Source organism: Saccopteryx bilineata, chromosome 7 (genome assembly GCF_036850765.1).
Source record: "Saccopteryx bilineata isolate mSacBil1 chromosome 7, mSacBil1_pri_phased_curated, whole genome shotgun sequence".
NCBI lineage: Eukaryota > Metazoa > Chordata > Mammalia > Chiroptera > Emballonuridae > Saccopteryx > Saccopteryx bilineata.
The window spans coordinates 36,878,526-36,905,911 of NC_089496.1; the positions used below are offsets into that span (position 1 = coordinate 36,878,526).

At 39.7% G+C, this 27,386-nt stretch overlaps 1 protein-coding gene across 1 annotated transcript in view; it reads left to right on the forward strand.

Moving 5' to 3' along the window:
* The first annotated feature begins 1,520 nt into the window (after nucleotides 1-1,520).
* Nucleotides 1,521-27,386, forward strand: part of AHR (aryl hydrocarbon receptor) — a 43,638-nt gene continuing 17,772 nt past the window's right edge. The window contains exons 1-2 of the mRNA XM_066238680.1: nucleotides 1,521-2,193; nucleotides 12,362-12,549. Of these exons, the coding sequence (XP_066094777.1) occupies nucleotides 2,129-2,193; nucleotides 12,362-12,549 (253 nt within the window). The 5' untranslated portion in view covers nucleotides 1,521-2,128. The remainder of the gene's footprint in view (nucleotides 2,194-12,361; nucleotides 12,550-27,386) is intronic.

Consider the following 27,386-nt stretch of genomic DNA (forward strand, 5'->3'; position numbering starts at 1 on the left):
AATGATGTGTTTAAATTAATGGATGCACTGAGGTAACAAACTTACCAGGTGGAAATGACCTAAAGACATTTTGAAATTTAAGAATGGATATGGTGGCCCTGGCCGGTTGGCTCAGCGGTAGAGCATCGGCCTGGCGTGCGGAGGACCCGGGTTCGATTCCCGGCCAGGGCACACAGGAGAAGCGCCCATTTGCTTCTCCACCCCTCCGCCGCGCTTTCCTCTCTGTCTCTCTCTTCCCCTCCCGCAGCCAAGGCTCCATTGGAGCAAAGATGGCCCGGGCGCTGGGGATGGCTCTGTGGCCTCTGCCTCAGGCGCTGGAGTGGCTCTGGTCGCGACATGGCGACGCCCAGGATGGGCAGAGCATCGCCCCCTGGTGGGCAGAGCGTCGCCCCTGGTGGGCGTGCCGGGTGGATCCCGGTCGGGCGCATGCGGGAGTCTGTCTGACTGTCTCTCCCCGTTTCCAGCTTCAGAAAAATGAAAAAAAAAAAAAAAAAAAAAAAAAAAAAAGAATGGATATGGTGTGAGATGTCATCCAGGTATTTTAACCTGGATGCCCTCCTGCTCCGGACAGGCAAACATATTCCTGTGTTCACTGCCTTGGTTAAAAGCATAGAAAGAGTCAGAAATCTGAGATCTATTTAAGGTTGCCCCCCACCCCCCTTCCTTTTCTCATTGCCTCATTCTTTTCAATCATCTGTATTTTTGTCTTCTCTTCATCTCACTGCCACTTCCATGCACTGACACCCGAATTATTTCAACAGCTCCCTAACTGGGCTCCCTGCAGCCAGCCTTCATTTCCTGGAAGCCAGTTTGCACTTGGTTCCCAGAGCGCCTTTTCCAAGACACCAGAATGCTGCTTTCATACTAAATATCTTCAAAAGGTTTTCGTTGCCTACAGAATAAAATCTAGATTTTTTTTTTATCATGACTTAAGGATCCTAAAATTCCTAAACGTCACTTCCAGTTCCTCTATCCAGCCATGTGTCTCCCGTTTCCCCTTTCTTCTTTTCTTGTAATCTAATTGAAATCGGACCATAGAATAGCAATACTTATTATGGCTGACGAAAAGATATCATCTCATATAGAGACCAAAAAAAGGAAAGCTAAGGAAACTCCCAGTTTTTTAAATTCCAATTCAGACGCGGCCTGCGGAAGCCTTCCCCTCTAGGAAAATTTAGAGACCCACGGGTGATCCGCCAGCTCATTGTAATTAATTTTCAGCCAAAAGTTGACAGTGAGTCACTGTCTCTTATATAGAAGAGACTATTTGGTGAAGTTAGACTATTTGGCACGTTTATCCTTTAGGTAGTCCAGCTAGAGTTTGGCTACATATAATTTGTCGTCACACCTTTCAGGGCTGGAACTATGGCCACAGTAGCCAACCCTTGACCTCAAGAAGATGGCTACTGCGGAGCGTCATTACGTCTGTCGTCATCACACGCTGAGAAGGTGGGGCCCTCAAGGGAGCTGATAAAGGGCGGGGTCAAAAGGGCGGGGCGGGGCCACAGGGGGTGGGCGGGGCCGGAGAGGGCTGGGGGTGCTTCTGCAATTCAGCTGGTTCGAGCAGTGGTGCGAAGAGGTGCTGGGGGTCCACTGGACGTTCGGCCCGGAAGCGTGTCCTGGACCACCAGCTCAGACCAGGGGCAGCTGCGGAGCCCAGCGGAAGTCGTGGCATCGGGAGTGGCGCCCAGAGCCCGAGCTCCAGGGGCGGGAAGCGCACAGGACTGGGGAAACCCCTGGAGCAGCGCGGCTCTGGCTCCCTGAACCCGGGGGCTGCAGCGACAGTCACGGGCGCGGCACCGCCGTGAGCCACCCAGGTCGGGCTTCCCACTAGGCGGCTCAGACTCCTCCTCCGCCCAGGACGTCTCACCTGCGGACCGAGCGCGCGCCGGTGTGGACGGCACCTGCGCCGCCTCGCTCCCCGGGCTCCACCCGGTGCCGCCCCCCGCCCCGCCGTCCCCCTCCTGCGCCGGGCCCCGGGCAGTGCACCTGGACGCCCGGGCCGAGGGCGCCGAAGCTCGGAGGACGCGGGTGGAGCGAGCGCCGTCCCAGCCGCCGCTGCCACCGGAGACCGGGCGGTCGGTGTCGGTGCCCGCGCCCGGGGAGGAGTCGCCGGCGGCTGGGCACCATGAACGGCAGCAGCGCCAACATCACCTACGCCAGCCGCAAGCGGCGGAAGCCCGTGCAGAAAACGTGAGTGTCCGAGCGCGTCTTCGGGCGGGGGCACGCGGGCTCGGGAGGCGCCCCCACCCCACCCCCAAATCCTTGCGGGCTGGGGATTAGGGCCATTCCCGACACCGTGGAACGAGAGTTGGGGCAGGGTCGAGACACCCAGGCCTTGGATTTGTCCATTTTTAAGTATTGCATTTTAAAAACGCCCCCCAGCCCGCCGTCGCCAGCGCACACGCACCTTCTCACACTCCCACCCACTTGCACTGTTTTCTCTTCTGTGGCCCTAATTTGTTGACAGCTCTGGTGCCTGTGGGGCTGGTGGATTAGTTAACTTAAACCCGTCTTGAAATCCCCATCCACTTATAATGTGGTCTTAGGTTAGGTTCGAGGACGGTCATAATTCTCATTCCTGTGAAGGCGAGGTGTTTCAAAGAGCTAAACACGCGCCACCTGCAAGAAAGGGGCTGAGTGCCTCTGAAGGCATTTCTTTGGTCTGGTGCAGCTGGCTTTCTGTCGCGCTCTTATTCACTTATTTGGAAGTAATATTGTAGTGTTCAACATGGCCATGTCGATACATTTGTATAGAGATGGTAGCGGGCATGAGTGAGTGTAGTGGGCTAGGTACAATGGAGGAATTGTTTTTGGAACTACCTTTTTGGGGAATATATCACTTTTGCAGTGATTTTTTGGGTCTGTAAAGTAACAAATCTGAAATTGGAAATTAGTGAAACATGTTTTCATTCATGGTACCTTTCTCTAATTCCCTTCCCCCCACCCCCATGACAAAGTTTTGTCAATTCTAATAGAGTGATTAAAAACATATTTTTTTGTTTGTTTTGGTGGAATATTTTGTGTGAGATCACAATTTAAAAAAATTTTTTTTCAGAAAAACAAGCCCGTGCTTGAGACAGATTTACTTTTGTGAGTTGGCTGTAATGGTGTGTTTATTCTTGTTATCTCTGAGTTACTTTGTTTCACATTTTTCAAAGTTTCATAACAATTTTGAGAACACAATAAAGGTTTATTCAGAGCCAGTCAAAAGTATGCATTCTGTTTAAATCTTAATTTAGATCACAAACAATAAAAAATAAGTTTATGATTTATATTTAAAACCACTAACTGGTTTTAAAGTTTCATTCTTCTGGAGTTTTAAATTCCTTTTAGAATTTTAATCTGAAGGTTATACTTCTTCAGATCTAGACTTGGCATTAACAGAGAGGATATTCATCTATATATATAACTCGACTGATTAAAATTTAGAAGTCTTATCCTGCAGTGTGACTGACATTAGCAATACTGCCAAGTCAGCAGTTTTCTGTCTTGGCAGTTCTGCGACATTAATTTACAAGCTTGCATTTTGAGGAGTGATTTCTTATATAAAAATCTATCTGTCTAGTTATACTTTGTTTTTGATGGGTAAAATTGAGAGGCAACCCAAATGCCGATTTTCTGTTTTTATTGTACCCTTAGGATACTTTATAATACAGGTATCATGGGTATTATAAGTTATAAAACAGGTATCATGGGTTTTATATGTAGAGTCATAAAAGTTGAAGATCTCTCTAATGGATTTTGAAGTTACTGAGTTTCTATCATGTGTTATATAAGAACCTAGATGACTTTTAAAAAGAATCAAATGCCTTATATTTGTATTCATTATAAACTTAATGTTTTGGCCTTTTAGATAATATTTTATTAAAGATCTTCCTTTTAAATAGATTACATTTTCCTTTTTATTTATGTAAGATGTACCTTTTATTTTACCTTAATATACTTCCTAAGGCTTTAATATATTTGCATTTAATAATCTCTTCTAATACAGTATTGCTAAAGCATTTCCACATTACACTTTTGTTTAGTTAGTATAAGTATATATTTCTCAGATTTTCATTGAGCTTCAAGTTAATATAAATGCCTTAAAATGTCACTTCATTGCTCATAAGAAAAGCCTAGTGCTGGCATTTACAGAATCATGGGAAATTGTCTATAAATTATTTTTACCGGAATGAAAAAAAAATGGTTAGCTTTATTATGTAGTAAACAAAAATTCATTTAAAGAATGTGGCCATTAAACCTAATATTAATTTTTATATGGAATTTTTTAGTTAAATTAGTTTGCAGCTAATGAGTTCTAAAATATGCCAGCATTGTCAGAAAAACACATCTTGTTTGAGCTGAAAATGCTATTGAGACTTAACTTTGATCTGTTACATGAAAGCCGTTTCACTTAAAGGGAAAATATATATGTTGCAGCACAAGTGTAGGACTATTGATAAGATGCCTGTTTAAATACAAAGTTCCATAAAATTTGAAATCAAGTACGTGACAATTTTAACCAGACGCTCTTCCAGTCAGCCTTCAGTTGAATTAAACAAGCTAAACTCCCTCTAGTGGCAAATCTCACATTCTCACATTGCAAATTATCTTTATTTGTAGGAAATACATCTTAAGTATGTTCATTTTAATCCCATTGAAGTATGTTGTACATAGTAGATGCTCAGTAAAAGTTCCCCTTCTTTTCTGAGTGATGAAAGTTAGGAAGTGAAAGGCTCCCAAGCAGCCTTGCATCTGATCCATGTCCCTTCCTACCTTCAGGAAGGCATTTTCATGATAAGTTTCGGCACAGATTCTACTATAATGCTGTCCTTAAAATGTTGTTCTGTACTTATCAACCCCACTCAAAACAAAACAATATGTTTTTGCTTAAATCTGGGTTTTGTTTTATTTTCTTTAGACATGATAGCGTTTTTGTCCGTTTGTTTAGTTATGTGGTCTCTTGGAATTAGTTGTAGATTACTGAAGTAAGTAGAATCTGTTTTTCCCTAGTGATAATAGTTTTGGATATATTTTTTGTATTTTTGAAGCTTTATCAATGAATTAAACGTTTTAGTAGTATTATTTTACTGCTTGTATTTCTAGTACTCACTGTTGGCAGGTAATTGGTGCTGAATGAGTAACTTCTAGTTTTCTTGTTTTTGTAGATCTGGGCAAATTCTTGACCAAGAGAGCAGGAGAGTCAACATCTACAACTAAAATGCCACTCTCATGGCTAAACTTAGCAGAAAAAAGCATTTTATAAACTGTAAAGACTGCTAAAGATATAAAAGAAACAGAAACATAAATTCTATTTTTAAATAATTTTAGCTTACATGTCCCCACAACAGTCTCCTGTGGAACAGTAAGAGGCAGTAGATGATTATGTTCTCAATTCTGGGTATGTCTGAAATGTGCTACTTCATTGGTGAATAAACTGACGTACTACATGTGTGTTGATATAAATAATTAAGACAATTACTTAGAAACAAATACCGTGTAAATCTTTAACAATAGTACTTTTTACTGATACACTTCGGTGAAATATTTTTCTATATAGTGGTTCAATATAAGAAAAAACTATCAGTATTTACTATGATAGAAATGTGTACTGTGCTTTGTATACATCATTTTTCCCCAGCTGTATAGTAGTACTATGAAAAGGTAGTATTTCAGTTTAATCGACAGGGGCCTAAGGGTCAGATTCAGAATTGTCTGGTAGGAAATGCAAAAGCTCAGTTTGAGTATTGGATCCCAAAACTAATGTTCTTACCAACTTGACAGTACTAACGGGTAAATAAGTTCAGTGCCTGTGGTACACCCATAGCCTGTTCTCAAATAGTTAACTTTCTGAATTAAGTTACTTACTATTTCCCATATGTGATTTCCATACTTAAATCCATATTTGCATTGATACCCTGTCCTCTAAGAGGTTTTTCCTCCTGTCTTACTGATTTGTTTCCTCCTTTAAAACACTGCTTTTTCCACCTGCATAATACTCCATTCTCTTAGTGTTCCATAACTTACTATTTTTCTTTTTTTGGGGGGGGGTATTCTGTTTCTTCCAACCCTTAACTAGTTTTTCAGAGAATACCTTTGAAATGTGTGAATTTGTATATAAATTCTTAGTTATTTCCTTAGAAAACATCCCTATACCTTGAATTTTGGGGTACAAAGTTATGTACACTTTTAAGGTTGAGCCAAACATTATGCTCTAAGACATAGTGTTCAATTGCTGTGCAAAATGTTTTCATTCCCATTGGTAGTCCGTGCCTTTTTGCTTAAAAATATTAATTTTGACGATTACTTTCACAGACAAAAAATGGTGAGGTGGGTAATTTAACTTATGGTTGAGATTGTGTGTGTATGTAGTAGTGTAGGATTTGAAGATTTTTCTACTTGAGATAATTTTACATGTTGATTTGTTCTGTCTTATATTTTTAATTATTTTCACTTTGCTCCTTTCTTGGTTTTGATGGATAGTTTTTTAAAAATCCTGTTAAATACATAGATATTAAAAATTTAACACTATGTCTTCAGTTGAACATAGTAGGTGTGATCTGTTCATGTTTATTTTGATAGTTATTCGTGCTATTTTATGTCTTTCACCTTTCTTCATCCTCCCAATATGTTATCACGATTTTAGATTAATTTCACTTTCTATGTTTCATAATTTTTTTAACTGTAAGCATTGTTACCCTTCAGCTAAATATTATACTATGATTATACTTCCCTTCCTGTCTGTGTTGTCATTTTTTTCTACATATTTCCATATTTATATTTATTTGCATCTGGGTTTAGCTCTCAGCTTTAGTGGAAACAGATTTTGTGTTTCTATCTTATTTTCCTTGTTTGGCCTGATTTTCGAGAAGAGGAGTTCCTAGTAGAAGCTATGTGCTCTGACATCATGACATCAGAAGTGACTTACCTGTTTTAAGACCTGATTTAGAGGCCACATCTCCATGAAACATTCCTTCATCATTCTATCTGAACTTTTCCTTTCCTGAACTCTTGAGCATTCTTTTATAGCACCTATATCATTGAGCAATACATTATGTTTGATTTTGTCTTGTTATAGAATGTCTCTCCTCCTAGTACAAAAGATAAGCTCCTTCAAGATAGGCCTATCTTTTGTGTTTGTAGCTAGCAGAACTTTCTAGTATCATGCATATAGTAAGTAGTGGAGAATTATTCACTCATTTAATAATTGACCATTATGTAAGACTTTTCTGCTAATGTTTAGTGATTTGGGTATAGTAAGTACATTTTATGTGTGTTTAATGATAAAAACAGAAAAGTATATTACTGGAAGAGGAAAGAGGGAATAATTTGTAATTTTTTTTTTCAGGATTATGAAAGAAACAGTGATTTCTAGGGCATAGTTCATGTTCCATATTTTCACTGTTGAAGTCTGTGCTAGAGTCTCTATGCTGTGTGTGTGTCATCGCCTCTCCTTAGGTAAAAAGAAGGGAAAGGGCTTACCCATCACAAGTGTAGAGCCGGCAGCAGGACAGTGGCCATAGAATTCTAACTCATTATGAGTGACATCCAGCCAGGAGTCTCAGAAGTTATTGTAAATATATATATTTACAATATGTATATATGTACATTTACAATATGTATATATATATATTTGCTTCATATAAAGAGGCAAAATAGCCAGTTGTATTCAGCCTAACAATGAAATTTAATTTGTTTGTGCCACAGATCACCATTGCAATATTGTATAAAGCATGTAATTTATGACTGTAAACATTCAGTATTGATCTTCAGAGATACATAATTCTGCACTGGCACCACAGGGAGGAAATGAAGAATGATAGGGTTAAAAGTTGGGCTTACGGGGGTGTGGTTGGTATGGTGGAGAGATTTACTCAGAAGTACTTCAATTTTTCTAGCTTGGATGGGGAGTAACATCATAGTGGATCAGAGCAAGGGGCATCTAAATTCTGGACATGACGAATGAGAGGGCATCCAGGTACAGGCCTGGAAACACAGATTAACAAGCTGTTGGGAAGTGGCCTGAGCAGAGGGAGTGGATGAAGTCACGCAGAGGAAGAAGCCGATAGAGCACAGTCGGTGCTGTGACAGGTGGTCTCTTATTATAATGACGATGCCACTTTGTTCTCACAGGATAACTGAAACTAGATCTGTGCATGTCATTTGTGATTTTATGATAAGTGTCAGAAAACAAATTACAGTAACTTAAACTGGGTTGCTAAAATTCTCAACTTTCTTTTTAACACTGGGCACAAGTGATGAGCCGAACAGTCAGTTTAGACTGGGATGTGAAAAATTAAGGCTTTGAAGATAACACTGGAGCTGGCATTGGACACGCCACTGGGCCTGTCACCACCAGCACTCACAGCACGCAGGGCTTCTAAAACAGAAGCGTGGCGTGCCGTCAGCTGGAGACTCTGATTTCACAACAACTTTGGTTACAGGTTGGGACAAGAAGTTTGAACTTAAGGTTTAAAAAAATAATTTTTTTTTCCTTTCCATGATCAACATCTGACAGTCTTTTTCAGCAGACTCTGAACTCCACATGTCCCCAATCCAGTCTTACTGGGACATTGACTTGTGTTTCAGATATAGCCTTTTATTTATATATTAATAGATCCTTGGCAGAATATTTTGGCATACATTTAAAGACGAAAGTAAAAAGTATTAGTATAACCAAGTCAGGTGTAACTATTGTAAGGTTTCTATTTTGAGTTATTCTGTACATCTTCGATATGAATGGTTAAGTATGAAATACTTTCACAAAATAGTTTTCATATTTCTCATGAAATCAGTGAAAAAGTGAGTCAGAGCTGCTACTTTAGCTTTAATAACATTGGATTTGAAATGCCAAGTCCAGTGGGTGCTTCAATCCCGAACTTAATTCCTTTGTGCATGTAACACTGTTGTGTAATCTCCGAAATAGACAGACCACCCTGTTTCTCTTCCTTTCCTGTCTTACAGTTCCTCCTGTCATCTTTGCCTGCACCTCTTCCTCATCCTTACACCTAGATGTTGGTGTTTCTGAGGCTGGAGCTCAAGTCTCTCTTCTCTTTGTTTGATCTACCTTGCATTGGAAAATACAGTTGTTATCCTAAGCTACAAACTTGAATCTCCTTTACTCAACGTTTTCCTCTCCCTTGCTTCCTTTACCTAGTCGGTCCGCTAGTGAGTTTAATTGAGTGAACAGCTGAGTTCTGGCTATGTACCCAGCTTTGTGATAGGCACAGAGTATTGTGTTTAAACATCTCAAGCTAGTCTATACTTACTGTCCCTGCTATTACTGCCTTTGGTCAGGCTCTTTTCCAGACAGTTCTGATCAACAAACATTAATTAAAAGTCCACTCTGAGTCAAGTACTAGGCTGAGCAGTAGGGATACAGCAATGATTAAATTATCATAGTAATAAGAGCAACAAACAACTCGATGAAACACAGGTTACATTACGCTTGACTGAGGACATTTGAATTTACGGTGAATATTTTGTCATGTGCCTGATAACACACGTCTGAGCTCTGGACACGTTAGCATTGTGTAAAGAAGCAGTCTGATCTCGTGCAGGGTTAACGCTGCAGAGAGCCGGCAGGGGAGGGGCCGCGGTGCCACCTGACGGAACACCTTGCAGCCTTCCTTGTACTGTTGTTGTTTCCCTCTGTGTCATGTCAGCTTGTCTTGCTTCAGTGTTTATTTTACCCTCTTCTCCCCAGTGTTTTATAATCTTTACTGGAAAGCTACCAAGAGTGCAGGGCTAGATTTCATTTTTAATTCATGGGAAATGTTGTCTGCCCAGAATATTCCTTAATGGAATGGTTGTGGAGGACATTTGCATAACATGCATAAGCAATACAGAAGGAATCCATTGTGAGTAGGCCAGGGCGGACTTGACCAAAGTGATCCAATGGAGCCGGGCATTGAGGGCGCAAGCACGGGGAGCGGTGTGTGGGGAGGTGCTGCAGTGTGGATTGGTCACTGCAAGTCACTTCTTAGCTCTGGAATATAATGGACATGGAAGGCTCTGGCTGGAAACAGTGAGGCCAGAAGGATAGTTAGGGGCCATAGAAAGATCAAGAAGCGTTTTCTGTGTGAGGCTGAGGAACTACTGAAAGTCTGGCATCACAGTGGTAACCTGGCTTTATACATTAGAAAAAAGCACCAGCCTCAATGACATCTGTCTTCTCCACGACCACAGCTTAGTGAAAACACAGGGCTGGTCATGTAAATCCCAGCTAAAAACTTAATGTGACTCCCAAGACATCCAAGTCCAGTTTTGTGCCGTTTCTGAGAGGAAAGTCGCTGCACCCTCCACCTTGAACATCTTGTCGTCAGACCCCCTGGCTAGCCCACTCCTTTGTTGTAGTCCTGTCTGTGCTGAGACGTCATGTCAGACAGAGGTTCTCTGGCTGTCAAAATCGGCACCCGTCACTCCTTAGTGCCTGGCCTTGCTTTGTTTTTCTTAACACTAACCGGCCTGAAAAGGGGTGTGTGTGCCCATCCTCCCGCTGGAATGTAAGCTTCACAGGAACAGGAGCTTGAGTGTGTCTTGTTCTCTGATAGGCGTTCTGTGCTTGGCACATGGTGTGTGGTCAGTATTTGTTGAAAGAAGGTGGTCCCAACCAGCTTCTCCCTTCTCCTCTCTCTTGAACCCTGTGCCTCACACTTCAGACAGGTACTTCTCACAGTTCATTATTCCTCAGTCATGTCTCCTCCTGAAATCCTATTCCTCTTTCAAGGTTCATCTCATAATATACTGCATTTTCTGTAGAAGGCTTTTTTCAAGTAGTTGCTCCTGGTACTTAAGCTCCTAACAACACTTTTCAGATATGCAGAGGAGAGTGTTGTCCTGGACTGCGTTATAAGTAAAAGTTGAAATTTAGTTGATTAATTAGAGAAATGGCAGTAATTAGAAGTGATTTGAATTTGATTATAAATGCAGTATGATTAAGGAAAAATAGCTAGAACAGTGGTCAACAATTTCTATTAATTACACAATTATACAGTCTGGAGATAGTTTTACTGATTTATCTTGTGTGTATGCCATTTTACCAGTTTATTAATGTTTTTGTTGAAATAGCATGAAACCACGATAGAAAATAGTAGAAATAGGCAATTTCTAAATAAATCATGTTAGGGACAGTGTAAAAAGTTAAAATTTCATATTTACTCTTTATTGTTTTGCATGAAATATTACGTCTCCACATAAAACATTGAAAATTATCCAGCAGTGTTTTGCTTGCATCATATTACTAGCACTATATACTCAAGAAAAATTCTGCTTGTTAAAGACACTGTCACTGAAATTGTTAAAAATGTCTTTGTTTTCTCAATAAAACAGGGAAAAAAGTCTTTGTTTTATAAGAACATTTCAGATGATTATTTTTCTGTCAAATGGAAAGGTGCAGAGGTGTGATCTAAAAATTCTTTGTTTGGTTTTTTAATTGCTTCTCTATTTCTATTTCAGCATGAGTGTCTGATGATCTATAAATTCATTTCACATAGTGAATTTCTGCTATGAATTCCTGGCTAAGGCCGTTGTGTGAAGTAGTCCAACTTCTCATTTCAAAACTCAAGTTCTACTCCTAACTATACCTTTCTTTTCTCTCAGATGAAAATCATACTAAATGTTGTGATTTCATTGAGTATTTTAATTGAGCCACAAACTGTGAGTGCTGATAAAGTAAAATTACTGACCAGTCACAAAAGCAAAATTTGCCAGTTATCCATTAATATTTGTCATTTAACAATATAAATATCTAAAGTTAAGTGTTTTCTTGTTTTAGTATTAGAGGACCTCATTAGATGGTGGGACCATCTGGAGATACCAAAAAGCTTTTAGAAGTTGTCACTAACAAGATGAAATTGTTAAATATAGGAAGCTGGGATGTTGAATAGAAGTTTTTAATTTAGGGTTGCTCTTGTTTATCTACAACATAAATGATGTCAAATGCTTCTGGTGGAAGATTGTAAAGGAAGCATGATTTTACATAATTTATTATAATTATACATATCTTTTTTAAAAATTCCTTTTCATAACAATGGTTGTGTTTGAAGGGGAAAAAATCCTAGAAGATTTGTTTGTTGGAAATCACTATGTCTCAAATGTATGAATTGTATGAATTATGTAAGACACACTCAGCATTTTCATATGGTGGGTTCATAAACTTTTGATAAAAACTTTATGAAGACTTTTATCTATTCCCTTGGGGGTTGCTTAACCAGGATATATATAAAAGGAGCATTTTGAAAGGATTTCTGTAAACTTAAAGTAGATTTCAGATGTTTGTTTTGTGAGGGAAATATTTGAGGAGATGCTATAAGGCCATAGAAATTTTTGCTTTTCATATTTGAGAGAGTTTTATGGCATTGTGTGTGTTTTCCAGCATCAAGCCAATCCCAGCTGAAGGAATCAAGTCAAATCCTTCCAAGCGACATCGAGACCGACTCAATACAGAGTTGGACCGTTTGGCGAGCCTGCTGCCTTTCCCCCAAGATGTTATTAATAAGTTGGACAAACTCTCCGTTCTTAGGCTCAGTGTCAGTTACCTCAGAGCCAAAAGCTTCTTTGATGGTAAGACAAAAGGGTTTAATTTTTCTATAATCGCTTATAAAATGCTTACGTTGAATTTGGCTGTTTCTGCTTCTGTGTTGAAAACTAGAAATTAGCCATATGTGAAAATTTTTTGTTTATTGCTATATGGTAAAACTTAAGTAGTAAAGCCAAATTTCTAATATTTCCCAAAGTCAGTTTTCCTGATTTATTCATTAAACAGATGCTGCCACTTAATGATAATGTGGTGTCATTCTTTGAAAAAGTACATATTTGGAACTTATGCTCATATTAAGTGTGTCAGTTTCCAGTTCTACTTCTTTTTCCAATTCATGTTTTTTTAAGTCTTTCCCTTTTCTTTTTTTTAAGGGAAAGAATAAAACACACATTGACTACTTGGATTTCCTTCAGTATGGTTTCATAGATATGTCATTTCATTTATCCTTTCACAATTATGTATACTTCTGCATTATATTAATTGTCTAGGAAAATGCAATTAAAAATTGTCTTTTCCTCCCAGAAAGACATTTCATTCTAGGAGTCAGCAGAGTTGACTTGCAGTCTCCATGTGCTGCTGACAAACTGTTTGACTAAGCAATCCAGGTAGCACCCCAGTGCCTCAGTTTACTCAGCTGGGAAGTCAGGGGTTTGCACAGGTGATGTTTGTTACCTTTAAATGATACGGTATTTCCTTGTCAGGAAGCCTCTTTAAATGGCAGTCTTTGTTTCAAAACGTGTCAAGTGTCTTATTTAAAATCATTTCTTGACTTCTTTATCTGTTGATATGTCAGAAATAGACTTTTTGGCCCTGGCCAGTTTGCTCAGTGGTAGAGCGTCGGCCTGGCGTGCAGGAGTCCCGGGTTTGATTCCCGGCCAGGGCACACAGGAGAAGCGCCCATCTGCTTCTCCACTCCTCCCCCTCTCCTTCCTCTCTATCTCTCTCTTCCCCTCCTGCAGCCAAGGCTCCATGGGAGCAAAGTTGGCCCGGGCGCTGAGGATGGCTCTGTGGCCTCTGCCTCAGGCGCTAGAATGGCTCTGGTTGCAACAGAGCGACGCCCCAGATGGGCAGAGCATCGCCCCCTGGTGGGCATGCCGGGTGGATCCTGGTTGGGCACATGCGGGAGTCTGTCTGACTGCCTCCCCGTTTCCAACTTCAGAAAAATACAAAAAAAAAAAAATAGACTTTTTTCAGGAAATGTTCAGTGTTTTAAATATGTTATTTTACAAACAGGAGTAAAGAACTCATGATAAAATCTTAGTGGCCTATATTGGCGCTTCTCAGACTTCCACGTGCTTACAAATCACGCAGGGGTCTTATTGAGATGAGGTTTTTGCGCAGTACGTGTAGGCGTGGCCAGAGATTTTGCATTTCTAACATGCTCTCAGATGCTGCTGCCGCCCCCACCCCAGACACGTTTACAGATACTCGGATCTGTAATTTGGGTTTAGGAGATTTCAAAACAGTTCTTTCCCTTCAGGTTTATATTTAGGTGTTTAGTCTGAGCATCTTTTTCTTTTTTGTTTGTTCACTTGCTCCTGTTCTTTATTTTGGATAGAAGCTGTGCGGTTTAATAGTTGTGATCTGGGCAGTGAACACTGATTTGAGGGTAATAATTTTAAGGGTTCATAATAGGCATTGACATCTGATCTGATCTGTATAAAAGTCTTTGAATTTTCAGTTTTTATCAGCATCAGACACTTTATCTTGTAGATGAGTTATGTGATATCCATTGGTACGTGGGTGGGTGTGGGTGTGTTCATCAGCTAGATAGTCATTCTGTGACAGAGCCGGAACTAGAACCCAGGCTTCCAGCTTTCCCTAAGTGTTCTTCCTGTGTCTCAGTGACTTCTCCTTTCTAGGAACCATTTATATGGCAAAAGCCTGGACATTTTTTCCCCTAGATCCATGGTTCTCAAAGTATTGTCTGCAGAAAAGCAGCATGAGCGTCCTCTGGGAACAAGGAGAAATGCCTGACCCTGGGCCCCACCTAGACCCGGGCATCATAAGCTCTGTGGTGGGGCGAGATGTGCATGTTGAAGTTTAGGCGCCCCTGTGGCTGACTGGGACCTGAGGCCACTCCCGGCTTCCTGGAATGCTGTCCTGGTCCTCAGCATTTCTCCACTTGCTGTGCTTACTGCTTAACCTGGTAGTTGGGTTCCATGACACGTGAGGTGTGGTCTCTGCCCTTGCAGTGAGAGTTCACAGTCTAGAAGGCAGGGAGGCATTATTCCTTGACTCTGGTAAAGATGTATTGATGTGAGGCATTTTGCCTTTTCATTTCCTGCTGCTCTATAATGAGAAACAAAACTGTGTTAAAAGGAGGAAAAAATGTATAGGTTGTTCCCTGTTTAGAATTAGTAGAGCAGAACCGAAGCTGCTCAGTGAGTGTGTAGCCAGTGTGTCATTTAAGTCCTGGCACAACTGCTTTCCAGGCTGTGTAAGTGTGCGTACGCAGATGCGTGCATAGACATACATTAGTGTATACATTTAGAGCATATCGTGTTTTTAAGATTAGACATGTGTGTCCTGTTCAGTAGCTGAAGTAAAGGAGATGCCAAATAATGTCATAGCTGGCTCATTACAGAGTTGTTACTTGTCACAAAGTATTTTCTTGGCTCTTCATTGATGAGTTTGTTTGTGTTTTATTCTGGCTTGGTGTGTTTGACAGGAGGCTCTTATTCCCCTATTGGCATCATTCCTTTATCAATTATATTATCTTGAATTTTAAGTCTTTGACACTATTGGCTTCTACATTGCCAGTGTGCATCAGAATGTCCTGGGGAGCCGGTGACAGTGCACATTCTAGGGCGTGCCCCGTATAAGCTGATTCTGTGTAGAACTCAGGATTCTGTATTTGTGATAAGCAGCCAAGATGAGTCTGACGCAGTGATTTAACCTGGCCTTCATTATACCCTGAGTTACTTTTTAAAAACATTGTTTACTTTGCCTTCAGAATGACAAATCCAAACGTACAAAATTTTAGACAGACTATAAATGCGTGTGCTTGGTTTTCAGTGGTATGTGTACACGCTAAGCAGTTTCTTAGGTTGTTCAAATAGAAGAAGAAAGTTAGTTGGAAGGTGAGGGAGATAATCAATAAAAATGATCCCATAGTCTTGTGCAGACCATGAATGGTTTAGGATGGCAATGCAATCTTTTCAGTAAACCCAGAGAGCAAAGCTTTTCAGATAATCTTTATGACCTGAAGAAATGCTAAATGCAGAGGAGGAGACTTGGAGCATGCCGACAGAGATTAGGATTTAAGTGTGCTAAAACCACCATTAGGGAAGCAGTGTAACGCGAAGTGAGGGGAAGCTTTAAGTGAATAACAGGATGCAAACAGGAGGTGTGTGAATTCCTGCGGAAAGAACAATATAAACGAGTAATCATACAATCTTGTCAGAAAGGAAACTCAAGTTTTACTGTAACAATAGATATTTTTCCAAGAAAATACATCTATTTATTGCAAGTTTAAATAATCCAACTTGGATGGATCTTCTTAAACTTTGGAGCCATGATTATCCTGCTTCAGCAATACATAAAAGTTTCTTAAGCACACACTAATATTTTTCCATATTTAATTAATTGAAACATTCTAAAATATAATTTCGAAGTGCTTGGCTTAGCCATTTTTTCAGTAATATTAAGGTTCGAAGCAGTTTGACACTTACATAAAATGATTTTATAATATTTGGTAATGCAAGATTGTTTTATTCTAAATAGTGTGCAGGTTTAGAATTCACCAAGAAGAAACGGATTAAACTTTTCTGCCTTCTAATATGTAGCTCAAGGTCTAGTGTTTCATAAACTGACATACGGTATAATAAATTCTTTAAAAATGTACACATTAAATATTTGTAATGCAACATTTAGGGAGCATTTTTAAGGGAGGTAAACTGCTATTTAAATCTACTTAATAAATGTTAATTATTAGTTTAGGTTTCAAGTAAAGAAACAATTGAAGGAAACTGAATATTTAATCCTTGAAAGTTGTTGAACTATATATATATTCCAGACACTAAAGCTCAGAAAATTGTATTTCAGTTTGTACTCTTTGTTTAGGCTACACATGAAGTAATCTTTATAAAAATTTTTACAATACAGTGCTTCATTTTCGGGGGGTGCACTTAAACATACCATCTATTGCCTGCCTATCTCACTAGAATGGATGTTCCTTGAGAATATTATTGTGTTTACTGCTATGTCCTAAACACTTAAAACTGTGCCTGCCCAATAGTATGCATTCAATAAATATTTATTCATTATAGAGAGGGGAGAGAGAGAGAGAGAAGGGGGGAGGAGCAGGAAGCATCAACTCCCATATGTGCCTTGACCAGGCAAGCCCAGGGTTTTGAACCGGTAACCTCAGCGTTTCCAGGTTGACGCTTTATCCACTGTGCCACCACAGGTCAGGCCGCACTCAATAAATATTAACTTCATTAACTTATGTCTGAAAAACAATGTCAACTTCATATTAAATATTTTAGATGATGTGTTTAGAAATTTACCTCTGGAACTTGGTTTAAGATGTTAATATTTTCCTCGTTCCAGGTTATCTTTCTGTTAATAGCCAATTTGCCGTTCTTGGTCCCATCCATTATTTTATTCTCTTTCTGTAAATATCCAGATGCAAGCAGTAATTTGTTTCATTGAATTGTTGCAGTCAGCAATTGTTCGCATGGTCTCTGATTGGCTGGGCCTGACGGTGAAACGTGGAGGAATATTGAAGACTCAAACAGCAAACCTCTGTATGTCTGTTTTAGAACTGACGAGTGTCACCGTGCCCCTTTCCAGTGCTCTTGGCACTGCCCGTCGCTTCCCTTAGCCACGCTCTGCTCCTTGGCCATCGCTCTATATTTATCATTTCGTTCCTGGGCCACTGCTCCTTTTCTTCTTTGCTGGACGTTCCTTTTGTGCTGCCCAGCAGTCGGGCAGGCTTGTTCCTCTTCCTATTCCTCCCCCTTTGTATTATAGATTTGAGAGATGAGCAATATTAGGATAAGCTGATAGTTTTTCTATGTTTTTTTTTGTTTGTTTCTGCACAATGGACACATTTAGACATATTTTAGGATTAATACCAAAACCAGAAATGATGGAATAATCAAAATACTAGAAGCTGTTACAGTTCTATTCAGTTTCCTCAGTTGCACTGCTCTCCTGTGTTACCTTCAGTTCTTCTCTGCTTATTTTTATTTTCCAAAGACTTCTCTACATTATTGTCCCTTTGAAGTATTGCGAGAGAGCCTTTTCTGTTTTTAGCAAATAACAGAAAATCCAAAATTGCTGTTTTCTGATGTTGGCAATTAGACATGGTCAAGTGCAGTTTTTCACCTCTCCAGATCAATGCAATCAAACCAGCAGGGAGCTGGAGGCCAGCCACGTGATCAAGTGGAGCTCTGACCAGACAAGTCAGGGCTGTACTCGCGTCCTTGAAATGCAAACTGGAAGAGGTCCTAAAATCCTTAACATCGTGCCAGACCTTCTCACCAAATTACAGAATGTTAAGATGACAATATCCTTTTTTTAATTAAAAAAAAAGGGAACATAAACGGAAGAAACAAATCACAAAATGAGTATTAAACTCAAATACCTGTTACCTCTAAGATGAAAACATTTACTAAGTTTAAATCACTTAATGACCATGATCAATAATAGTTTATTGAGGGAGAGTAGAAATTGGGTTCTTACAACCCAGTGCTTGAAATTGGTTGATCTTGGCCCTGGTGAGTGTGGTTCAGTGGATAGAGTGTTGGCCCAGTGTATGGACGTTCTGGGTTTGATTCCTGGTCAGGGCACACAGGAGAAGCAGCCATCTGCTTCTCTCCCCCTTCTCATTCTCTAACCCACCCACAGCCAGTGGCTTGATTGGTTTGAGTGTGGCCCTGGGTGCTGAGGATGATTCAGTTCATCGGAGCTTATCAGCCCTCAGGCGCTAAAAATAGCTCCATACTCAAGCATCAGCCCTAGACGGGGTTGCTACATGGATCCCAGTCAGAGCACATGGAGAAATCTGTCTCACTATCTCCCCTTCTCTCACTTAAAAAAAAAAAGAAATTGGTTGCTCTTAAGAGAAGGATTGTTTCCTCTTATATTTTGCCTCTTAGGGCCAGGATCAAGCAGTGGGCACTGGGCTTGTTGACCAATCTGAATAGGTATGCTGGTGTCTTATTCTTAAGACTAATTTCAGCATATAAAAATTTGAATTAGATTTCATTACCACCTTTTAAAATACTCATCATCATGTAAGTATTGTTTTTAAATTATTCTCCTCTTTGACAGCAACCCACAGAATTAAAAAATTTGGGAATGACTAATCCGTGTTCTCTGCTGAGGCACAAATATCTAATGAGGTAAATAGACAAACGTTTTCTTTCTATGAGACAGGAGTAGTAGTCAATGGTATATATTATTTGATAATTTAGTAAAATATTTATAGTTAATATTGCCTCATTTAAAATATAATCATTAACTGAAAGTTTTTACATCATCCACGCTGAGTCATGGGTTATTCTGTATGACTTTTTAAATATTGAGATGTATAAATTTACTTTGTGGAAAGTTTTCCTTTACACAAGTAACAAAAATCTGTTGTGTAAATTATAGTAAGCCTGATGAAATTAAGTTTGGTGATCTGAGTTTCTATTCCCAAAGTTCTGCATTTGCAAATGTCATAGCAAACAGTTTTCTGGTTTTATTTTTAAAACCAGGTGATGTGTGTGTGTAGGGGGGGAATCTGAGTCTTGATTCATTATACATGCTTAAAATAATCACCATTTAATAAAGTGTATTATTTGCATACTGGAATATTTTAAATCTCATGAAGTCTAAAAATGCAATGTGAGGAGAAGACGACAAATTAATAACATTATGTAATGAACTAATATTTTTTCAACCTCACTGTTTACCATGGATCCTTGTTGACTTGACTTTAAACTAAAAATTATATGTACTCTTCTTAGTCTTCCTTTATAGTTCATTTCAAGTTCATTAGGTTTTTAAAAGAGAGCTATTGTGTTTACTCATCTTTGGTTTGTGCATTTCTCTGAATTTTAATCCTGCTCTGGTATCTGTGTAACAGAACATTATCTTGAAAAATAAATATACAGCCTGTATAAATACCAAGAATGAGCTTGGGCAAGCGGTAAAACATGAAAGAAGAAAAAAATCTTTCAAAAAAGTTGTTATTTTATAAAGTTTAATGGGTCTGCATCAGGCACTGTACAAAGTTATTACCATGTTACTGACTGTATTCCCTGTGCTGTGCATTACATTTCCATAACTTATTATTTTGTAACTGGACGTTTGGGTCTCTTATTCTCCTTATTGAAGAAATGTTCAAAGTGGGTTTGTCTGCCAGAAAGATCAGCAGGGCTTGTATCAAATAATATTCAGTTTCATTGACCCACGGTATTAGTCCTCTGAGACTCTAATCCAGCTATATATTTTTTCCCCAGAATTCACACTTTAAAACATGAAACTACAACATTCATGACACCTTCCATAACTAAAATTATAAAATTTAGAGATTCTTGAATTTTAATTGAGGAACTTTATAATCAAATGCAAATTGAATCATGGATGAATAAAAAGAATAGTGAGTGTTCTTATTGAGTCAAATTGAAATGATATTCAAATCTTGGCTGATGGAAGAGCCAAGATTAAATGGAATTCCACAAGTAAAAAATAAAAAGTAAATGGAATTCCATTGATTAAATGGAATTAACAATCTGACCTTTTTGGATCAGGAATTTCATCACATATCCTAACTTACAGTGTGAAATATATTAGATTCTATGAACAAATCTATGATTTTATATAAGACACTATCATCATTGAGTGTTTTTGTTAGCTTTGACAAGTTTTTTTTTAAGTGACAGATACTTTTCAGTGATTCAAACTGTAATTCAAACTCATTACATCCTTTATTATATATATGTTTTGCTTTATCCTTTATTATATATATGTTTTGCTTTTTCCTCTCTTTTAAATGTACTGCTTTAATGTGTTTTGTCTTTGGTCATTGCCAAGTGTTATGTGACTCAAGGATCTTTAATTCCTTGGCCAGGAAGGGATCCAGTTGGTCATAAATTTACCCCGTAGCTTTCTTTTCTTGGGGGGGTAATAGGAAAGCCGGCCAACTTTCAGCAATTTTTATTTTTCCCCCCAATACAGGTTTTATATGTCTACAATTAAATCATTTGATTATTTTGCGATACATTGTGACCTGGTTATTAGAAAATTGCATCTTCATGTTACAGTGCTTTACAAACCATGTTCGCACAGTATAAAATTAATCACTTTAAGGTCTGTAACAAAACATTATGAGTGGTCATTTTTATTTACTGATCATTTTACATGTTATTTTGAAATCCTGATTTTCTAGCCCTTTGACTTTTTGATGAACCAGTTTTATTCAGTAGCTCAAATTTGTTTATTCGTTCATAGCTGAGATTTAGAGTTGAGTCATTATAATATAGTTGGAATAATATCGTGAACCATGGAAACAAGTAGAATTCCCCAGGGGAAACTAGCATATAGAATAAGAAGAAAAGCGCCACATGTGAGATGTTTTAAGGCTGGGTAGAGGTGGAAGAAAGCAAATGTGTATGTGTGCGGAGTATGAAACCATAGGAACGGTACAGTGAATTCGCTTAAAGTACCTTCATCGGATGTTTCAAGAAGGCCCAAAAGAAAATTGCACGTGAAAGTGTAAATGAAAAAGAAATTAAAGTCCATTCAGAAAAATAATACTAGAGAAGGTAATTTGTGTTCCTTGGTTGTCCACAGAAGTCATAAAACCATTTGGGTATCAGCAGTGGCTGATTGAGAGGGAGGTTAGCAATCAAATTGGGTCAGCTTTACCCAAAATTGTCTGTATTGAATTTTTTTTCACTTTCTTCTAGCCTTAAGTTTGCCCAAACGATGTGGGGGTGCATTTTAGGGTCTGTTTTACTGAATATTTCAGTGTCCACTGTATTCTTGACAGTGTCTGTTTCAGGTACCTAGTCTGCGTGTTACAGTCAGCAATCCCTCTCTATGTCAGCATGGTTAAGGGGATTGTGTCATGTGACCAAGCACCGGCCGGCAGGGGACAGGGAGGCGAGTTCAGTTAACTAAGCTTGTGATCTCACTGTTCCATGTCATGTTCATCGTCTCGGCATGGACTTAAGAATGCTTGCCTCCCTGATGTTTTAAGTTCATAGTGGATTTGTCCTAAAAATAAGAGATTTGTGTAGGACATTTTACAATTAAAATTGTTACATAAATGATAATGATTTCCTGCAGAATACTGATACAGTAGTTTACTTTTGCTGGTGGAGAACTTTGTTATTGAATATACATGGAGGCTTTATGGACCTGGTATTAATGTCATCTGAGAATCCCTTTGTTGAGTTAATGCTGTGTTTTGATTTAGAGATAGAAATTTGCTAATAAACTCTTTTCAGCCTTTTAATAGAAATAATTGATTCTCCCACATCTTTTTAAGAAGTGGCACGCACTCTATAGACGCTTTGTTCAGGGAGAAGCGACATCGTTTGCTTTGGTGAGGACACAAATGGTGGATACAGTGTGCTTGCTACTACTGGCTGTCTTTATATACACAGAGAATTTTCTGTGACTGCCCTGTGTTTCCAGCCTTACATATGTGCTCTTCTCATCTTTATAAAATTGGGATTAGAGTTATTTCCTAGAGACATTCATATTAATAAGTACACTCTTGGTCATTTTAGAAAATATGAGGGGTAGGATCCAAAACATTTCTAAGTTATTTCCTAAATCCTGATGTTTTAAGTCACTAGTTCTCAAAATGTGGCACCGGTCCTCGGCATCATTTGGGAACTTGTCAGCAACACAAACCGTGAGGCCCCATCCTAGACCTACTGAATTGGAAATTTTAGGGGGTAGATCCAGCATTGTTTTCCTAGCCTTCCATGTGATTCTCATTGTCCGTAAAAGTTTGAGAATCACTGTTCTCATTGATTAAATTCTACCTAGAATACAACTTGAATTCCACTCTTGTATGTGTGGAAAGCTGAATGCAACTCATTTCCCACTGAAAAGGTCAATTAACTGCTGCTGTTGTTTTCGTTAATCCAGAGACCCTCATGCATAGTTATAGTAGAATTGAATATAAGTAAACGTGAAACTGAAAAACTGTGAACATCTCTGGAAGTCAGTTTCCACTTAATTGAAAGTAGGAATAGGGGTAAATTTCTGGACTTTTTCAGCTGCAGAATGATTTTTTTTTTCAGATTTGCCAAGAAAGAAGACAGCACTCACCAGTTATTCAGCCTCCATTCATTCATAATATATAAACTTCATTCTTATTTAAACAAACTGAATTGACCTAGTCTGCCTTAGTGATGTTTTTCTGCCTAGGAATTTCTAATCTGTAAATATCATCAGACAGGACTGAAATGTGTAGACCTAATCTTTGTCTCCTAGAAACTTAAGAGTACATATCAGTTTTCTTTATTTTCAGTTTGTTTCTTCTTTTCCTCAAAAGGAAAGAAGGAAAATTTCAAGTGGTTTGTTTTTTGTTTTTTTTTTTTTGTATTTTTCTGAAGCTGGAAACGGGGAGAGACAGTCAGACAGACTCCCGCATGCACCCGACCGGAATCCACCCGGCACGCCCACCAGGGGCTACGCTCTGCCCACCAGGGGGCGATGCTCTGCCCCTCCGGGGCGTCGCTCTGCCGCGACCAGAGCCACTCTAGCGCCTGGGGCAGAGGCCAAGGAGCCATCCCCAGCGCCCGGGCCATCTTTGCTCCAATGGAGCCTTGGCTGCGGGAGGGGAAGAGAGAGACAGAGAGGAAAGCGCGGCGGAGGGGCGGTGGAGAAGCAAATGGGCGCTTCTCCTATGTGCCCTGGCCGGGAATCTAACCCGGGTCCCCCGCACGCCAGGCCGATGCTCTACCGCTGAGCCAACCAGCCAGGGCCAAATTTCAAGTATTGAAAAGAAATATCTTTTACCCCAGAGTATTAGAAGGGACTCTCATAAGATATACTCAATATATGGTTTTGAAAATTACTTAGAAATACTCATTTATGCCAGACTGAACTAAACTCATTTCCTTATAGTTAAGAAATATTGCATTACTTAACCCTATATCATTTATAAAAGTTCATGTAGTTGGCCTGACCAGGCAGTGGCGCAGTGGATAGAGCATCAGACTGGGATGCAGAGGACCCAGGTTCAAGACCCCGAGGTCACCAGCTTGAGTGCAGGCTCATCTGGTTTGAGCAAAGCTCACCAGCTTGGACCCAAGGTCACTGACTCGAGCAAGGGGTTACTTAATCTGCTGTAGCCCCACAGTCAAGACACACATGAGAAAGCAATCAATGAACACCTAAGGTGTCTCAAGAAAAAACTGATGATTGATGCTTCTCATCTCTCTCCATTCCTGTTTGTCCCTATCCCTCTCTCTGACTTCCTCTGTCTCTGTCAAAAAAAAAAAAAAAAAAGTTCATGTAGTTGAATATTATAGTAAGTGATAGCTTTGCTCTCTGTTATGCTTATTGTGGAGATAGAATTTAACTTTTTCTTCCAGAAGTGATAAAAAAGATAAATATTTTTAAATAAATTGAATTTATATCAACAATTAGAGATTTAAAAGGTTTAAACTTTTCCCTCACAAGATTATCATGTCATCATTCTGTTTAAATGCAAACTATAGTAACAAAATACAAAATATAGGTTACCATATGCCAGTATTTCTTACTCATGAATTTCTGCCTTTAACAATTCAGAGCATGTTTTTCGAATAGGAAATATTTGGCTTGCAGGGAGAGATGGAAATCTCAGCTTAGAAGTATAATGAAGCAAAAAGGTGTTATATTAGGAAACACAGGTTAAATGCCTATAGGAATAAGACATGAATCAGTCTGTAATGTGGTAATTCTATAATGCTATAGTATATTTACACTTAAATTCTGTCATCAGTTAAGTTTTTAGCTGTGTCATTGCTTCATCAATCTCTCAATGAAGTTGAAATATTTTGACAGTTTATTATCTTGATATTCCACTGAATGTTCAGTGTCACCTCTATACTTTGGAAGGTGCGGTATGCCCACAGATAGGTTTGTAGGAAATGTCTGATCAGTGCAGCAAATGGTCCCTCGGTAGCAGAATCAGCTGGTGACTACTTTTTAAGAGTTTACATTTTGTTTCTATTCACTGTCAGGTATTTAATTTTAGCGGTGCCATGTTAAAAGTGTCCTATGCATCTGATCAGGCATGTAATTTTTACAGCAGTTTCTTGTTTTGAGTTACTTTCAGATATTTGTTGTGGGCCTCACAGTGGTCCTACTGTGTACTCACTAATGTACCTGCCTAGAGGTAAGAAAATGCTCAGTTACTCCTGGTATGCACTTAGCGTCAGCTTTTCATGGTGGACCGAGGTATGTGTACTCAGCATAGAGCCCGTTAGCCCCTGGACTGTCAGTTACAGATGCTAGAGAGTATTACCCAGGTCCTCTACCTGTTATTCTAGGCCTCACAAGAATTTGTCTCCAGAGGCAAATTCAAAGATATTTTGAATTGTCCTCATTCAAAGATAAGAAAACTAAATGTCAAAAGTTGTTAGCTTAGGGGGAGGCGTCTGGTAGGTAGGTAATAATAGCACGCACACTTAGGGTCAGGCTACCTGGGTTTTGTTTTTTCGGTTTTGGGTTTTGTTTTTTTTTTGTATTTTTCCGAAGCTGGAAATGGGGAGACAGTCAGACTCCCGCATGCGCCCGACCAGGATCCACCCAGCGTGCCCACCAGGGGGTGATGCTCTGCCCATCTTGGGGCGTTGCTCTGCCACAATCAGAGCCATTCTAGCGCCTGAGGCAGAGGCCACAGAGCCATCCTCAGCGCCTGGGCCAACTTTGCTCCAATGGAGCCTTGGCTGCGGGAGGAGAAGAGAGAGACAGAGAGGAAGGAGAGGGGGAGGGGTGGAGAAGCAGATGGGCGCCTCTCCTGTGTGCCCTGGCCAGGAATTGAACCCGGGACTCCTGCACGCCAGGCTGATGCTCTACCACTGAGCCAGCCGGCCAGGGCCTACCTAAGTTTTTTTGTTTTGGGGTTTTTTTTTTATTTATTCATTTTAGAGAAGAGAGACAGAGACAGAGAGAAGGGGGGAGGAGCAGGAAGCATCAACTCCCACATGTCCCTACCTGGGTTTTTAATCTCTGCTCTGCCCCTTCAAGCTCTTTGAGCTTGGGGAAGGTTCTTAACCTCTCTAAATCCATTTCCTAATATAGTGAAAGGCCAAGAATGTCCAGTCTCGTAGGTCTGTTATGAAGATTGAATAAGATATAATACATGGAAGCTGCTTGGCATACAGTGTGTGCTCAGCAGGCATTCATATTACTAGAAAATTACTGAAGGTCCCTCAGGGACTAGGAAGAAGCGCCCGTAACAACACACAGGGTCACTTCCTTACTCCTCTGTTGCTTTCTAATCAAGGCAAGAAATGTATGGGGGAAAGTGAGTAGTAGTAATATAGTTTCTAGTAATTTTAAGAAGGGAGAGGTAGTAGATATGATATCAAGAAAGATCAAACTTTGAGGCAGGTAAAAATTACTTAATTTGGGTTGAGAGGCCAGGACATAAAGTTCCTTAAAAAGTCACATTAGTATTTTTATAGATTAGAATGGGAAGGGAATTCAACCTTCCTGGACTCAGTTTTGCACAATAGTTCCTTAAATCCTTTCATGATTATTAACCTGAAACATGAGAGCAATAGAAATATTTTTGGAAGAGCCCTCCAGTGATCCTTCCCCAAAATGTACTTGTCACTTTTCCTACTTAAGCAGTAGTTATGCATATTAAATATTATCCTTCAAGCATTTAGAATTGTAGGAATTGTTGTTTAGAATTTATTCTTCTTATTTTTCTCTCTTTCAAGTTCCTGTAATACTTTCATTAAGTCTCACTTTGATACTTAGTATTTTTGACTTTCTTTTCTAGTTCTTAATTTCCATAGCTTAGATTCCCTGCTTAAAGGAAGTCTGTCTAATGTCTAATTACGTTGGCTAATATCTCCGCTACAAGGCCAGAAACAAATTGTAAATTACTCTGAGATGAATGGTCTCTTTCATTTCTTATCTTCTCAGTGGCCTTATAACTCTAGTTGGAACTAACATCATCAATTCCACTGATTAAAAATTAATTTTAAAAGATTTCTAATAAGATAATTTAGACAGTTTGACATTGTTAATGTCTGTTTTCAAGCTTATTCATTTAATAATGTAAGGGTTTTGGGGTTTCATTTTAATAGCAAATCTTACTAATATTTGATATGACTCTTCTGATGCGTATTGGAGAATTTGGGGAAAATAGTGGAGCATAGTTATTCCTGACAATGTGAGATTTTAATACAGTCAAGCACGGTTGGCCATTAGAAAGCAAGCAGCGGCCCTGGCCGGTTAGCTCAGTGGTAGAGCGTCGGCCTGGCATGCGGAAGTCCTGGGTTCGATTCCCGGCCAGGGCACACAGGAGAAGTGCCCATCTGCTTCTCCACCCCTCCCCCTCTCCTTCCTCTCTGTCTCTCTCTTCCCCTCCGCAGCCGAGGCTCCATTGGAGCAAAAGATGGCCCGGGCACTGGGGATGGCTCCTTGGCCTCTGCCCCAGGCGCTAGAGTGGCTCTGGTCGCGACAGAGCGACACTCCGGAGGGGCAGAGCATCGCCCCCTGGTGGGCATGCCGGGTGGATCCTGGTCGGGCGCATGAGGGAGTCAGTCTGACTGCCTCTCCGTTTCCAGCTTCAGAAAAAAGAAAGCAAGCAAGCAGCAACGGAACTTACAGAATAGAAAGGGGAAAAGGCTTTCTCTCTGCTCGTTTTCAGTAAGAAAAGATTAAACATTTCCTT